The 13,740-nt window shown below is 39.8% G+C and overlaps 1 protein-coding gene across 2 annotated transcripts in view; it reads left to right on the forward strand.

Annotated features, from left to right (window-relative positions):
* The window catches only part of POLA1 (DNA polymerase alpha 1, catalytic subunit), a 202,391-nt gene that overhangs the window by 9,428 nt on the left and 179,223 nt on the right, over positions 1-13,740 (forward strand). The window contains exons 8-12 of one of the 2 annotated variants that reach the window (XM_057419462.1): positions 2,085-2,280; positions 2,514-2,679; positions 3,589-3,764; positions 7,126-7,238; positions 7,713-7,829. In XM_057419462.1, the coding sequence (XP_057275445.1) occupies positions 2,085-2,280; positions 2,514-2,679; positions 3,589-3,764; positions 7,126-7,238; positions 7,713-7,829 (768 nt within the window). The remainder of the gene's footprint in view (positions 1-2,084; positions 2,281-2,513; positions 2,680-3,588; positions 3,765-7,125; positions 7,239-7,712; positions 7,830-13,740) is intronic. The other variant, XM_057419461.1, reaches the window with a different exon arrangement.

The raw sequence follows: 13,740 nt of genomic DNA on the forward strand, positions 1-13,740 counted from the left end.
CATCAAATTGATCAGGCAGGATTTCCCCTTAGTGAAGCCATGCTGGCTGTCACCAAGCACCTTGTTGGTTTTCATGTGCCTTAGCATGCCTTCCAGGAGAATCTGCCCCAAGATTTTGCCAGGCACAGAGGTGAGACTGACTGGTCTGTAATTCCCTGGGTCATCCATTTTCCCCTTCTTGAAAATGGGGGTTATATTTCCCTTTTTCCAGTCATCAGGAACTTCACCTGACTGCCATGATTTCTCAAATATGATGGCCAGCGGCTTCGCAACTTCATTTGCCAGCTCCTTTGGGAGCCATGGATGGATCTCATCAGGTCCCATGGACTTGTGCACGTTCAGGTTTTTAAGGTGGTCTTGAACCAGTTCCTCTCCTACAGTGGGTGCAAGGTCTTCATTCTCACAGTCCCTGCATCTGCCTTCCAAGACTTGGGTGGTGTGGTCAGAGGCTTTGCCAGTGAAGACCGAGGCAAAGAAGTCATTCAGAACCTCAGCCTTCTCCAAATCCAGGGTAGCCAGTTCTCCTGAGAGCTTCCTGAGGGGGCCTACATTCTCCCTAGTCTGTTTTTTATTTGCTATGTACCTGTAGAATCCCTTCCTGTTATCTTTAATACCTCTATCTAAGTTTAATTCTAACTGGGCCTTATCTTTCCTAACCTGGTCCCTAGCTTCCCGGACAACATCCCTGTACTCAAGGACAGCACCTGTCCTTGCTTCCACTTATTATAAGCCTCTTTTTTCAATTGAATTTTCCTCAGGAGCTCCTTATCCATCCAAGGAGGTCTCCTGGCCCTCCTGCTGCACTTCCTTCTGGTTGGGATGCAACACTCCTGAGCTTGCAGCAGGTGATCCTTGAATATCAACCCACAGTCTTGGGCCCCTCTGCCCTCTAGGGCTGTATCCCATGGAACCTTACTGAGCAGGTTCCTGAAGAGGCCAAAGTCTGCTCTTTTGAAGTCCAGCGCAGTGAGCTTGCTGCACGCTCTTCTCACTGTCCTGAGGATCTCAAATTCGAGCATCTCGTCATCGCTGCATCCAAGGCTGCCCTGGAGTGTCACATTTCCAATGAGCCCTTCCCTGTTGGCGAGCACGAGCTCAAGCATGTCACCTCTCCTTGTCAGCTCCTCTATTACTTGCAGAAGGAAGTTGTCTTCCACACAATCGAGGAACCTCCTGGATTGCTTGTGCCGGGCCATACCGTCCTTCCAACAGATGTCAGGGTGGTTGAAGTCACCCATGAGAACAAGGGCCTGTGAGCATGAGGCTTTTCCTATCTGTCTATGGAGTGCTTCATCCGCAGGTTCTCCTTGATCAGGCGGTCTGTAACAGATCCCCACAGTAATGTCTCCCGTTGCTATATTCCCTTTAACCCTGACCCACAAACTCTCTGTGGACTGCTCACCTGTCCCCAGACAGAGTTCCATACTCTTCATACACATCTTCCATTAAGAAGAAATTCTGTAGCTGCTGCTGTAGTGGCATCCTGTCTGAAAAACAAACTCGGTGCTTGCTGCCTCAGAGCTCAGGCTTTCAGAGCATGCTGAAATACAGTTTCTTTGTCTTCCTCGCTCTACCTGTTTTGTCTGTAGCATGAAGAAATGTTTTGGAGAGGCACCCTGCTCTCTAGACCCATGGGGTCCTGTAGACTTCTTGAACTCATTACTGATATGAACAGGTATAAACTACCATATTGGTTGGTCTTCCCTGGTTGGTGCAGGTGCTGTCCTTGCCTGACAAATAGTCATAATACTTGGTTCACACAGAGGATTTGATTTAGGAATGGAGTAATGTTATGTGGGAAAACAGTGAAAGTAACCACCAATTTAATCAAATGTAATGCATGGCCGTTGTAAAATGTTTTTTAAAATTATAGCAGAAGCACATCACGGCAGGAATGATGGTGTAGAATTGAAGTTTACTCTTAAGGAGTTTTAGATATCGTGCTGAAAATTATATGGAACTCTTCCTTTAGGCCTGGTTACTAGTTCTGTAAGTAGTAACTGCTGGTTACTATTTACTATTTTTTTTCCCCTTTTATGCTCTTAGGAGTTGTTTTTTTAACTCATGGCTGAAATGTCTTTCAGGTAATCCCCCCTGTATCAAAGAAAGCTCCTGCTCATCTCAGAAAGGAAACTCCTCCTCCAGCTTCATTTCATCCTATACATCCCAATTACAAAGTAAAGTCTGTCATAGTCTCTGAAAACGAGGATGCCAAGTATGAACAAAAAGCTACAGAAAATGGGGGAATAGCGAAAACAACAGGAGAGACAGCTATTGAAGGTATCAAAACCAAATCTAAATGCAGTTCTTGAAACTCTTTAAATAAGGTGGCTTAGTGTTAAAACACTTAGCTTATTCTAGTTCGATGCTTAGATAACTTAAATGTTATATTTTGTTTGTACATTAATACTGTATATGCTTATGCATATAGTATGCTATTTACACATACTGCTGTAGTATATAGTGTGTCATTTTAATGATTCAAGCCTTTAATTCTATGTGCAACACTTCAGATGATGATCAGGGTATGATGGATTTTGATGAGGAGGACTTCAATGAACCTATGGAAGCAGAGCATGTGGAAACTATACCTGAAACAGCTGAAAGCTTGAAGAGAGACAATGGAATTGAAAAGAAGACAGAGCAGCTAGAATCGGAGAAGAAAGAGACATCTGTCTTGTAAGAATCTCTTTTTTTTTTCGGTTTTCCACCAAGAAGTCTTTCAATACCCATAAACCTTAGATTTAGCTTCACGCTTGTCTTTGCCAATGGGATAATTGTGATACAGGCAGAATGATAATGCTATGTGGTTGTTTTTTTTTTTTTTAATAGGGATGTTAAAATGGTAATGTTGAACATGTAGATAGCTACTTAATTGAAAAATAGTTGGTATTTTGGGGGCTTAGCACATGACATAACACATTTCAGTACACTGAGGTGACTCAGTGTAGGGGTTGAACAATGAAGTTTGATGCCAATAAGCAAAAACGAGGAATTGCTAATGATGCTTATTCTAACCATCTATGAAGATATTTCATAAGTTTAGTTGTTAGGAGTATTGTCACTAAAAGTAACTTCACATGATGAGCAGCTGTGTCTTTGGAAATAGGAAAAAAGTTGTTTTTTTTCCCGTTATTTTTGATTACTTGGGAGAATTTTGAATTATGTTTCCATAACTTTAAACTGTAAAAAATTGAATGGTCAAAAAGACTTAAACATTTAATGACTAAAAAGATAGTTTTGTTGAAACAATCTTTTGTTAGCACTGAGCAACTGTACTGATGGGTGGATATATTTGTTCTGTAAAGGCTTGAATGACAAAGGCTGAAATACCAGGTGAATGAATTTTAAAGCCTGTGTTTTTGTGTACTGAGAATGATACTTGTATATGGGTTTTTCTCTTTGTCATTCCATCCTGCTTTTCAGAAGAAATCTGAGGAAACCCAACTTTTGGGAATGTTGCTTGGTAGTGGAAAGAGCAACAAAAGGTGTGAGAATAAAGGGATGAAAAAAAAAGCAAAACAATTGTAGTTACAGCAAAGGCATATTTTTATTTCTTGTTTGTTTCTTCTTCTGCAAAACCTGCAGAAGTTCTTTCCCAGATATTTCATGTTGGGACAGAGTTGATGAGGATGAAGCTGATCTAGTAGCAGCAGAAGTTCAGCTGGACCCCAACCTCCTTCCGCTTGTGAATGGGGAAAATGATGATCAAGTCTTAAGATTTTACTGGCTGGATGCTTATGAAGATCAGTACAGTCAGCCAGGTAACTGTTCACTTGAAGGCAGGAAATGCCATTTTGATTCTTCCTATGTAACTGGTATTTTCAGACTTGACTGAATTATGTCTAGATACCCTGTCTCTCTGTGCTTTGTAACTTGTCCGTTCATCTCCTAATTTTCCTCAGCTTTGTCCTCAGTGCAGGGCACTGACTGGGGAAAAAAGAGAATGTTGTCTCTTGGTCAAGTGTAGTAGTAGGGATGTACAAAGGGAGCTACTAGCGCTTCTCACTGTTGGTGACTCATTGGTCTTCTTAAAACTGTGCACACTCTAGGAATAAACTGATGTTAATTTCTTATACATAGGTGCAACAATTGAGCATTCTTTTTTCTTGTTTCTGGAAATGTAACTTAAAATTCTGGTGGACTATTAGGAAGTCTGTACAATAGCAGTTGCACAATTTTATATGAAGGAGAGGTGTATCTATCAAGGGAGGAAGACAGCCTGAAAAATACGAGGTCTGCCTAAACTGTCTAAATCTTGCAGACTGTCTTTGGATCAACATCCCTAAAATACTTTGTGCAGTTGAAGTATGAATCCTAGCTCTCAGTCTTTAAAACTGTGGCTTTCTGATCTCAGCCCTGACAAAAGAAGTCGTGTTTGCATCTGCTCTAAGCACTTCTCATCTGTCTTCACATTTCCTCAGCAGCTTTAGGATCTTAGATTTCTAATTTGTGCTTCATGTAGGTTTACTGGAAGGTTCTTCCATATGTTCAAGATTTTTTGGAATTGATGCTGTAAGCATTGAGTCAGATGTGTTTCTCTGTTGCACCTTTTGTTGTAAGCTGGGATGCCATACTTAAATATGAGACTGTGCTGGGCTGAGCAGCTTGGTGATGGGAGTGGTAATAATCATAGATATCTTGATGAAATCAATGGCTCTAATATAGAATTGCTACTTTTAAAGACTCCACTATTGTTCTTTTTCCTTTTTTTTTGTCTTCTTAGTCAGTGCTTTCTGAATGGAACTTAATTATGAAAGGATTTCTGTTTCTTGCATGCAAGGAGTGTTCTTTTCTCATTATGACTTTTTCAGGACTGAATAATAAACACCGCACCTGTTTTCAATTAGTAATGTAGAAGGGAAAATTTTGGTACTGCTTTTTGTTTAACATGTTCGTGATCTTTGTTTATGCCTCATTTGCTGTGATGTCAAATGCACTGCCTGAAGAGTAAATACCATAGCATAATCATGAGACTCTTTCAAACTTAATGATTTTTTTGAGGCTTACTTTTCATAATTTTCATAATTCCCCTTACTATCTTAGGCAGAGAACTTGGGAATTGTAATCCTATTAACCTTTTAAAGAAATAATGAATAAAACCTGCCCTTTCCCCTCTGCAGGACATTTTCCCCATCTCTTGACTTGGGTTGTCTTTTGGTTCATTGGTAGCATGATCTTTCTTTTCACAGACTATGTTTTACAGATTTACACCCATTTTTTTCTTCTTTCCGTAGTCAGGTTTAGAGGGGATACAAGTTCTCTCATTTCTTGGTTTTACATACGAAATGTTTCTGAAAACTCTTTGAAGTTATCCCTGCTTTTAGTATGTCCGGAGGTAGTATGTGTTCATCTAGGTGACCTCCAAAGCTTCCTTCCATCCTAAATTACTCTAATTCCCATTTTTGGGATTAAGACCTTTCATTTTTTCCAAACTTGAGTTGGTTGAAATTTGTCTTTGCAATCTTGGCAGCCTTTTACCCTGTCTTTGGGTCATGTATCCTTCCTTCTACCTCACCTGCTTATATGTATGCCTCTGACAGGTTAACTTCTCCATGCCCTTAATATTGCCAGCTGTTCAAGCAACCAGCTACTGTTTTGTGATCTCTCCCATAGTTTCATCTTTTTGTATGACACAAACCTACCTGAGGGTTTTATCAGTTGGAAAAAAAAATGCTGGGGAGAAGAACTTCATCTTCCCTGTCACTTGGATCTGTAATTTGAAGTCTTTCTAGATCCTTTTATTCAGACTGTCTAAATCTTAAAGATTGTCTCTGTATTAAAATCTCTAAAATACTTTGTGCAGCTGAAGCTTGTATCCTAGCTCTCATCATCTTCAAAACCGCAGCATTCTCTGTCCTTGACAAAAGTAGTCTTGTTCACATCTATTCCAAGCACTCAAAAGATAATTTTTTCTTAGCCTGTCACTCTGACTGTCACCCATCTTAGTGCATCTTTGCTGGTTTATCTTTGATCTACCGGAGTAAGAAAGGTGTCTTTATATCTGATAGATCGTATGGCAAAGATAAATTATAACTCTTAACCAAGGACTTGTTTGTGCATTGTCAGACCAAGGAGAAATGCAGGTTCCAAAATCTCCTCTATCTCCACATTGTTTCTGAGACAGTCTCAGTTTTGGTATTTCTGATTTCATCAATAGTAGTTGTACTGTAGGAAGAGTGTCTTTCTGTTGTAATCAAATTCCAAATTATTTGGAGTTTGAAGGGAACTTGGGCGAAGCCAGCTTTTGAGTTGTACTTGGAAGTTTATTTTATTTGTCCACAAACTGTATGTGGAAGTCAGCTGGCCTTGTTCTGCGTTATTTCAAAGTTTAACATCACTTGATTAGCATTTTGCAGCATTTTGTGCTAATGCTAAGTTCTGTGTGGCTCAGAGATGTGCATGTACAATAATGACATGATCCACACTGAAGTCAGGTGTGCTAGTCCTGCTGTATATAGGCTTTCTGAATGGCTACCTTGGTTACATCTGCTGTCTTAGCATCCACGATTTGTTGCAATGTCATAAATCTTTTGGTGTCCTCATTTGTTAAAAATAGTCAATGAAAAACTTTTTACAGTTGATCAGGTTGTAGTCGTTATCTTCAGAATGTGTTTCTGCAGGTTTTCTTAGTAGTAGAATCTTGAGCTCATGTTACTGAAGTGTAGGAAAAATGTGTTAATTGTACTGGTCTAGCTGAAGAATGAAAAACTGTAGATAACACATTTCAGGAGTGATTGGCAGCACAGGCATTCTGATTATCTTCAGCTTTCGCTGATTTCTCTCTCCTTCCTCTTGCCATGATTATCAAACAAATATAGGTAGAAATGGAATATCAGAACATGATTCTGAGACTGTGTGATGCCATTTTGAGTTTCACATATCAAGGTGTTACTATAGTGATGGAGGGAGGTAGGAGCATGACGAACCAGGTATCTATTTATAAAGCTGGTGTTTAAAACAATTTAGAATGTGCTGATACATCAGAAAGGTTTGTTGCTCAAGGACCTAAGCTAGAAGTTGTGCTTCTGGGCAAGAATACATAATAAGCTGCAGTAAGTAACATTAAGAATGACGAATTTAAGAACTGCATATTGAATTTTCTGCTGTCCCCTTCTTTCCTAGGTGTGGTATTTTTGTTTGGGAAAGTGTGGATTGAATCTGCAAACACCTATGTCAGCTGCTGTGTGACAGTGAAAAATATTGAGAGAACTGTTTACCTACTGCCACGTGAAACAGTAAGTGTATCTTTTAAGCATGTCAAACATAAGTACTTTTCATTCTGCTTATGGCACGTTATGAGTTCTACTAGTGTGTTTATGGGAACTGTTGAAGCCAGTGCTGTCTGATGTAGCCAGTGTTTTCTGATGTAGGTGGTAAAGTTGCATACAACATATATGTAGTATATCATGTGAGATGCAGAGTAGAGGGTTGTTGCTTCCTTCCTGACTCTAACAACTGTGGAGAAATTGTTGCCTTTAGACTTGTTGCTTAGGAAATAAAGTGGTCTTGAAGTATTAGAAAACTTAGTTCTTTTTAAACACTCTGTTTCAAATAGTATTTTTTAAATTTGTGTTTTCTTGGCTGATTGCACTGTAGTTTCCCCTTAAAGAAGAGATACCTGATTCAAAATGGCAAAGCAACATTCAACCTGTTGGTCATGTCTGCTGGCATTTTTTGTTAATTTATAAAACCTGACTTGTGTTTTTGAGGAAATGGACCTATCTACTGGCAAAGAGACACAGACTCCAGTAACTATAATGAGTGTTTTCAAGGAATTTAATGACTGCATTTCACCCAAGTATAAGATCATGAAGTTCAAATCAAAGGTTTGTTTGCAGTTATCCTACTTCATCATTTTCTGTTATGGTTGGTGAGGTGGGAAGTCTGTTGAAGCACTGTCCAGTGGGGGAGATTATGCTGAAACACAAATATGTAACTCCTGACAATGACATGTGTAAGCCTATTTGCCTGTAAAAAACTATCTCAAAGTCTTCCCAAATATTCATAATTCTTTAACAGTGAATTTCTAACATGATTGTTTCACCAGAAGTTTAAACATACTGCTTTTGTATCTACTCATTTGCTTTTTTTGAAACTGAGTTGAGTGCCAGACTCTTGCTTGCTTGCTGAGCTGGTTTTGGGAGTGCAGAACAGATAACAGTTCTGATATCTAAAGCCTGGGTATCAGTTCATGGTGTTCAAGTTTAAAATGAAAGACTGTGTTGTCCAGCAGATAGGATGGTACACTGGGATTAGACCATCTTTGCACTTGACCAGATGCCACATTGAACTTTATCTTTTGGCATGTCTCATGCTGCTTCTCACCCTTTCTGTTTGGAGCATGGGTTGTCATAGTGTATTTCTAGAGAAGGTAACAAGTTATAAGGACTGTCATCCAGTGTTGAAACTTAAGCTGTTCTTGGCTTACAGTTATGGGCAGTAATCTTACAGTGTTATTTTACTGTGTTCTGTTTGCGCAACAAATCCTGAAAAGAGCATTGAAATAACAAAGTGTTGTTATAACAGAAAATTTGCACAAATAGTAATATAATACTTGTCATTAGTCTGCAGGAAAAAAGCTGACATTGTTGCAGATTTGGACTGAATTAGTTTGCTAGTGTGAGAAAGCTTTCTTGTTCATTTGCACAAAGCATTTGTCATTTGGGGAGTTTCTGTGGGGAAAGGTCATGGCTAATACATAAGTTAGAGGAAAAGATTTGTTCAGAGTGAAGTGCACAGAAACTTTTGTTTCTTGAAGTAATGTGTCTGGCAAAGCTGGCTTTCATTGTCATGATTCGGTGTGGGATCAGTTGTAACTTTTCTCAGGTTGGCCATCTTGTGACTTGGTAGGATTTGTTCCTGAATAGTTGATCAAGGAATGAATGGCAAATAAAAATGCAGAGAGAATGGAATTTAACAAAATGTAAATGAGGGAAAATAGAAACAAGCGCATCTGGTAATTGAGGTTGGAAAGGCCCTCAGGAGGTCACCTAATGCAAAGCTAGAGTAATTCTGAAAGTTTAAGTTGTTAAAGTGAAAACATGATCAGGGTTTCTCAAATGGGAAATTCATGTAAGATGTCATCTCTTCATCTGTGTGTATCTTAGTGCATTATTTACATCATGAGTACATTGTTAAACCTTTTTTAATTTTTGTTGGTACTAGCTTATCTTGTCTCTCAATACTCTGATGCGAATTTAGCTTTTTCAGTTTTATCAGTCTTATTTCTCTTGTATAGTTGATTATAACTTCATTGTTATGTATGGGAATTGGAAAGGAATGAATTCAACAGTAGGTAAAAACCCAAGTTTGTAATAGCTCACTATTCAAAGATCCTTTCAGGAATGAGGGAGGAAACTCGGGGCAAATAAATTATTCATTAAAAAAAGAGGATACAAACATTTGTACTCAAGGAATGGAGGGAGGGGGAGATGCCTTTGAAGAAATTCAGATCTGCTAACAGAATCTAAGGAAACCTCCACCTGTTCCATGGTGTTCTAAGGAAAGGGTATTGTGAGTGAGATAATGGAGTAACATAGTTTAACCTTGGCCTTTAAAAATCAAGGTAAAACATAAGTAGGAAGTATTTGAACTGTTATTTCTGATGTTAGTTAAAAGCTTATCACATTTTTATTGAGCTTAAACAGAGCTTGGGGTGAAAGACCCAACTTTGTTCACCGGAAACGTGGCTACAGTGCATCTGTGGTCCCTGGGTGTTATATGGGAGGAATCCGTAGCAGGAGTAGGGAAGTAGCAGCACAAAGGCACTGTTCAGACCTTACCTAGAATAATTTAACACTAGATCACCTTTATGAGGAAGGATTAACTCAAGCTACAGCAGGTACAAAAGATGGCAATTAGAAAGATGAGACAAAAGGAGGTTCAGTTATACCAGAGATAACTATGAAAGAGCTTTACTTTTTTTACCTTAGTAAAGGATAATGCTAAGACCTTTTTGCTGTCTAAAAACATTAAAAGGGGATGAGCAGCAGGAAAGCTATTTAAAGGGCAGTTTCACCAAAGGAAACAAATTTATAAATTTAATTCATGAATAAATTAGGCAGGATAGTTGGGGGTGCAGAGAAGTTCTGAAATAACATACCAGAATTGTTTCTGGTAACAGTAAGAATTCAGACTCTGTTTGAATTCATTGGACTCTTCAGTAAACTGAATTTTACTAACATGGTAAAAGGCTATTCACTGTTCTGCTGATTTTGATAGTTACTGCTTCCTGGAAGCAGTACTGCTGCTTGGAGCTACGAGGAGGGTATGGCACTAGTAATGTGGGGGTTAAAAGAAAAGGTAGTATTGAGGAGCAAGGCTGTTGGTGAGGCCTTTGGAGGGTTATTCAAGGGAAGTTTTACAGTAACTCAGCTATTCCGGCTTAACACAAAATTGCACAAGTGGCACCAAATCTGGCCAGGCTTACATCTCTGCAACAAGGTGTCATTTTTCCTGCAAGATGATTATGGAAGTAGTAGCATTCTCCCATTACTGCACCTCCTTTTTCTTTTGTTCCTTCCTGAGAGACCTCGGTTTGCCAGGTTATATACTTTATTAATCTGTTTTTCATAAGGAGTCATCATATTTCTTAATATTTCAGTCATACCACCAGAGATGTGGTGTTGTACAGCCCTTGCTTCTGTGCTTCTATAGGTTGTGCAGAGGTCTCAGATTGAAATGGTATTGGCACTCAGCTGAGTGAATGCTTCAAAAAGTCATCTCTGTACAATTGTGACTGTAAGAGCTAATATGTTTTAGAAAAACTCCCCTGTTCTTTGACGTACAGCAGGTGTTTCGCTATTGTCTTGTAAAGGGTTGGTGTTTTGAAAGAGTTTTAAAGGGCTAATGGCAATATTGCTTAGGTGAGCAGAGCACTTGTGAGCAATGCATTCAGAGTAACACGAAGTCTCAGTTCTGGCGGAGTACTGTGAAACTCGGAAGCCCTTATCCTTCTTATCCTTCATTAGCTGGAAATCAGAAAGGTTGCTAGCATACCTGCCATGAAAGTTATTCAGAATGCCCAGTTTTGTGGTGATGCGGAGAGAGACAGTGTTTATACACTGAGACAGGTTGTTCTCTGTATGCTTGCGTGTATCCAGCTTGGCCTTGCCAGCACCAAACTTCTTGTGAACTGATACACTTAAGCTGTATCATTTCCTCCTGCACCTGCTGCTAATTGTGGCTTCAATGGGTTGCACTGCTGCCAAGTTAGCAAGTCTTCACAAATCAATTTGAAAGCAGCCTTACTCCACTTAGGAACTTAGCAGCTAATCACTGCTCTCTGAAGGGCCACTTGAAGGGCAGATTACTCTGCAGCAAAGCATTCATTCACTGCAGTTATGACCAGACGCTTGTTTAATTGAGCTGAGCTCTGTGGAATAACACAGATGAATCACTGCAGCACTATTTTTACACTATGTTCAGCTTGTGTTTCCAGCAAGAACTTGTTTGAAGCCTGAGGGTTTTTTTTTTTTTAATTAAAAAAAAAAAAGGAGGGAGGGCACCAATAATATGTGCTAAAAGCAGTGCATTGCCATTGCTATGTTACTGTTATGAGGTGTTGCTTTGGCTCAGCAGGTCAGATCTATATTTGCATGCTAATTTGTAGTGGTGGTCTGACTTCACAGTGCTGTGCTTATATGAAGTTATATTACATGGCATATTACTGCTTCCATGTAACTGTTGATGCCGTAGTTGTTTCTGGATTTCCTGCCTTCCTATTTATAGCAGAGGACCCTCTCCTCTCCCAGGCAGGATTTGCAGCCTTAAAATGCAGTATTGTGAGAAGTAGCAAGCTTAACTGCTCATTCTAGTGCTCTGAGGGAGTTACTGCTGATCCTAAAGAAAAAACCCCAAACAAAACAAAACCCCAAACCCTAAACCAAAACAACAAGTTTACCTAACAATGCATTTATTTTGTTTATTTGTAAATTTTATTCCAATTTATGGTAATTTTGTTTTTTTTTCATTAAACTTACTCTAGTGGTATATTATGCTGACTCTGTGTATGATGTGCTGAATTTAGTGCACTGTCCAGTGAAAACATGCTTTTTAGTTCTAGAAATTCTTATAGTAAGAGTTATGTTCTAGCACAGTTATGGAATAACATAATAATACGTAACAGTGGTGCAGATGGCTTGGGAAGTATGACAGGGCTGAGCATATGTGCTACAGGATAGAGCATGGCATTTCAGCAGGTGCTATAGCAGTGTTGCGGAGGATATTGTAGTTATTTGGAGTTTGTAGGTAGTTATTCTTAGAAACTGTCAAGCTGTGCATGTTGTAGAAAATCATTACTGTTCTTGAAGAAAGCAGAAGTGATACTTTCAGTAAAATTGTACTGAACTTGAGGTGGCTTTAACTATCTTTGTTAGAGATACATAAACTTGACTCCTTTCTAGTAAAAGCCAAGTCACTCAATGAAAATACAGTACTGTCATAGAAATGATTCTGTTCTAAGCATGTAATAAATGATGGGCAGATGGTTCGGAAATTAGCTCTCTTGGGTGCCTCTCTGAAGTGCTGGTACACTAAAGCATGCAGTGGAACTGTGGAAAAAGTGTAAAAGGTGGAACTGTGTGCAGTTACAGGGCTATGATCTTACCAGGATCACGGACACATGGTGGGCTAGGGCGTGGTTCAAAAGGACAGACTGGGATGGAGAGGAGGGGGAATCCCTTTTACATGTCAGAGCAGTGAGAATGCGTGGAGTCCTGCCATGGATGCCATGCCCAGAGAGCATCGCCAAGAGCTTGTGGGTCAGGATTATAGGGCAGACTAATGGAGGTGACATCATGATGGAAAAAAGAAACCCAAAGCCCACCTAGAGTGGTAAGAGAGGTAAAGAGCAGTTGGAAAGGCTTCAATAGGTACAGGAGGACTAGGGGAACTTAATGTGGGCCTGCTGCTGAAAGGGACAGAGAATGTGGTGATGAAGGGCATGGAAAAACAGAAATACTCAGTGTCTCCTTCACCTTGGTCTTTATTGGCAAGTCCAGCCTTCAGCAACCCCTGTCTCCAAGAGACCAGAAGGAAAGCCTGAAGCAAAGAAGACTCATCCTGGGTGGAGAAGGATCAGGTTAGGGAACATTTAAACTAATTGGACAGATGCACATGCATGGGACTGGATGGAATGCACCCATGAGTGCAGAAGAAGCTGGCCAATGTCTTTGTGAGGCCATACTTGATTATCTTTAAAAGGTCATGTTGATCGGAGTAGGTTCCCGAGGACTGGAAAAAAGCAAGTGTCAAAGCTATCCTCAAGATGAACAGGGATGAGGAGATTACAGGGAACTAGGGGCTGGTCAGCCTCACCTTAAGCCCTGGGAAAAGGTGATGGAGCAACAACTGTTTTACAGACACACAAAGCTCAAGAAGGTACTTGTGATCACGTGTTTGGTGTGGATTTACAAAGGGAAAATAATGTTTAATCAAACTGGTAGCCTTCTGTGAAGAGATGAAGGACTTGGTGGACAAGAGGACAGCAGGTTTTGTTTATTTTGACCTTAGTATGGCTTTCAACACTGTCTCCCATAGCATCTTCAAAGACAAACTGATGAAGTATGGGCTAGGTAACTGGATAGTGAGATGGACTGAAAACTGGCTACACTGAAAAACAGAGAAAGGTACGCACATACTGGAGCAAGTCCAGGACAGGACCACAAAGATAATTACAGGGCCTGGAGCCTCTATCATGTGAGGAGAGGCTGAGACTGTGACTATTCAGCCTGAAGA

Source organism: Pezoporus wallicus, unplaced genomic scaffold (genome assembly GCF_028554395.1).
Source record: "Pezoporus wallicus isolate ANWC-B61680 ecotype Strahan unplaced genomic scaffold, APGP_CSIRO_Pwel_v1 contig_5767, whole genome shotgun sequence".
Classification (NCBI taxonomy): domain Eukaryota; kingdom Metazoa; phylum Chordata; class Aves; order Psittaciformes; family Psittacidae; genus Pezoporus; species Pezoporus wallicus.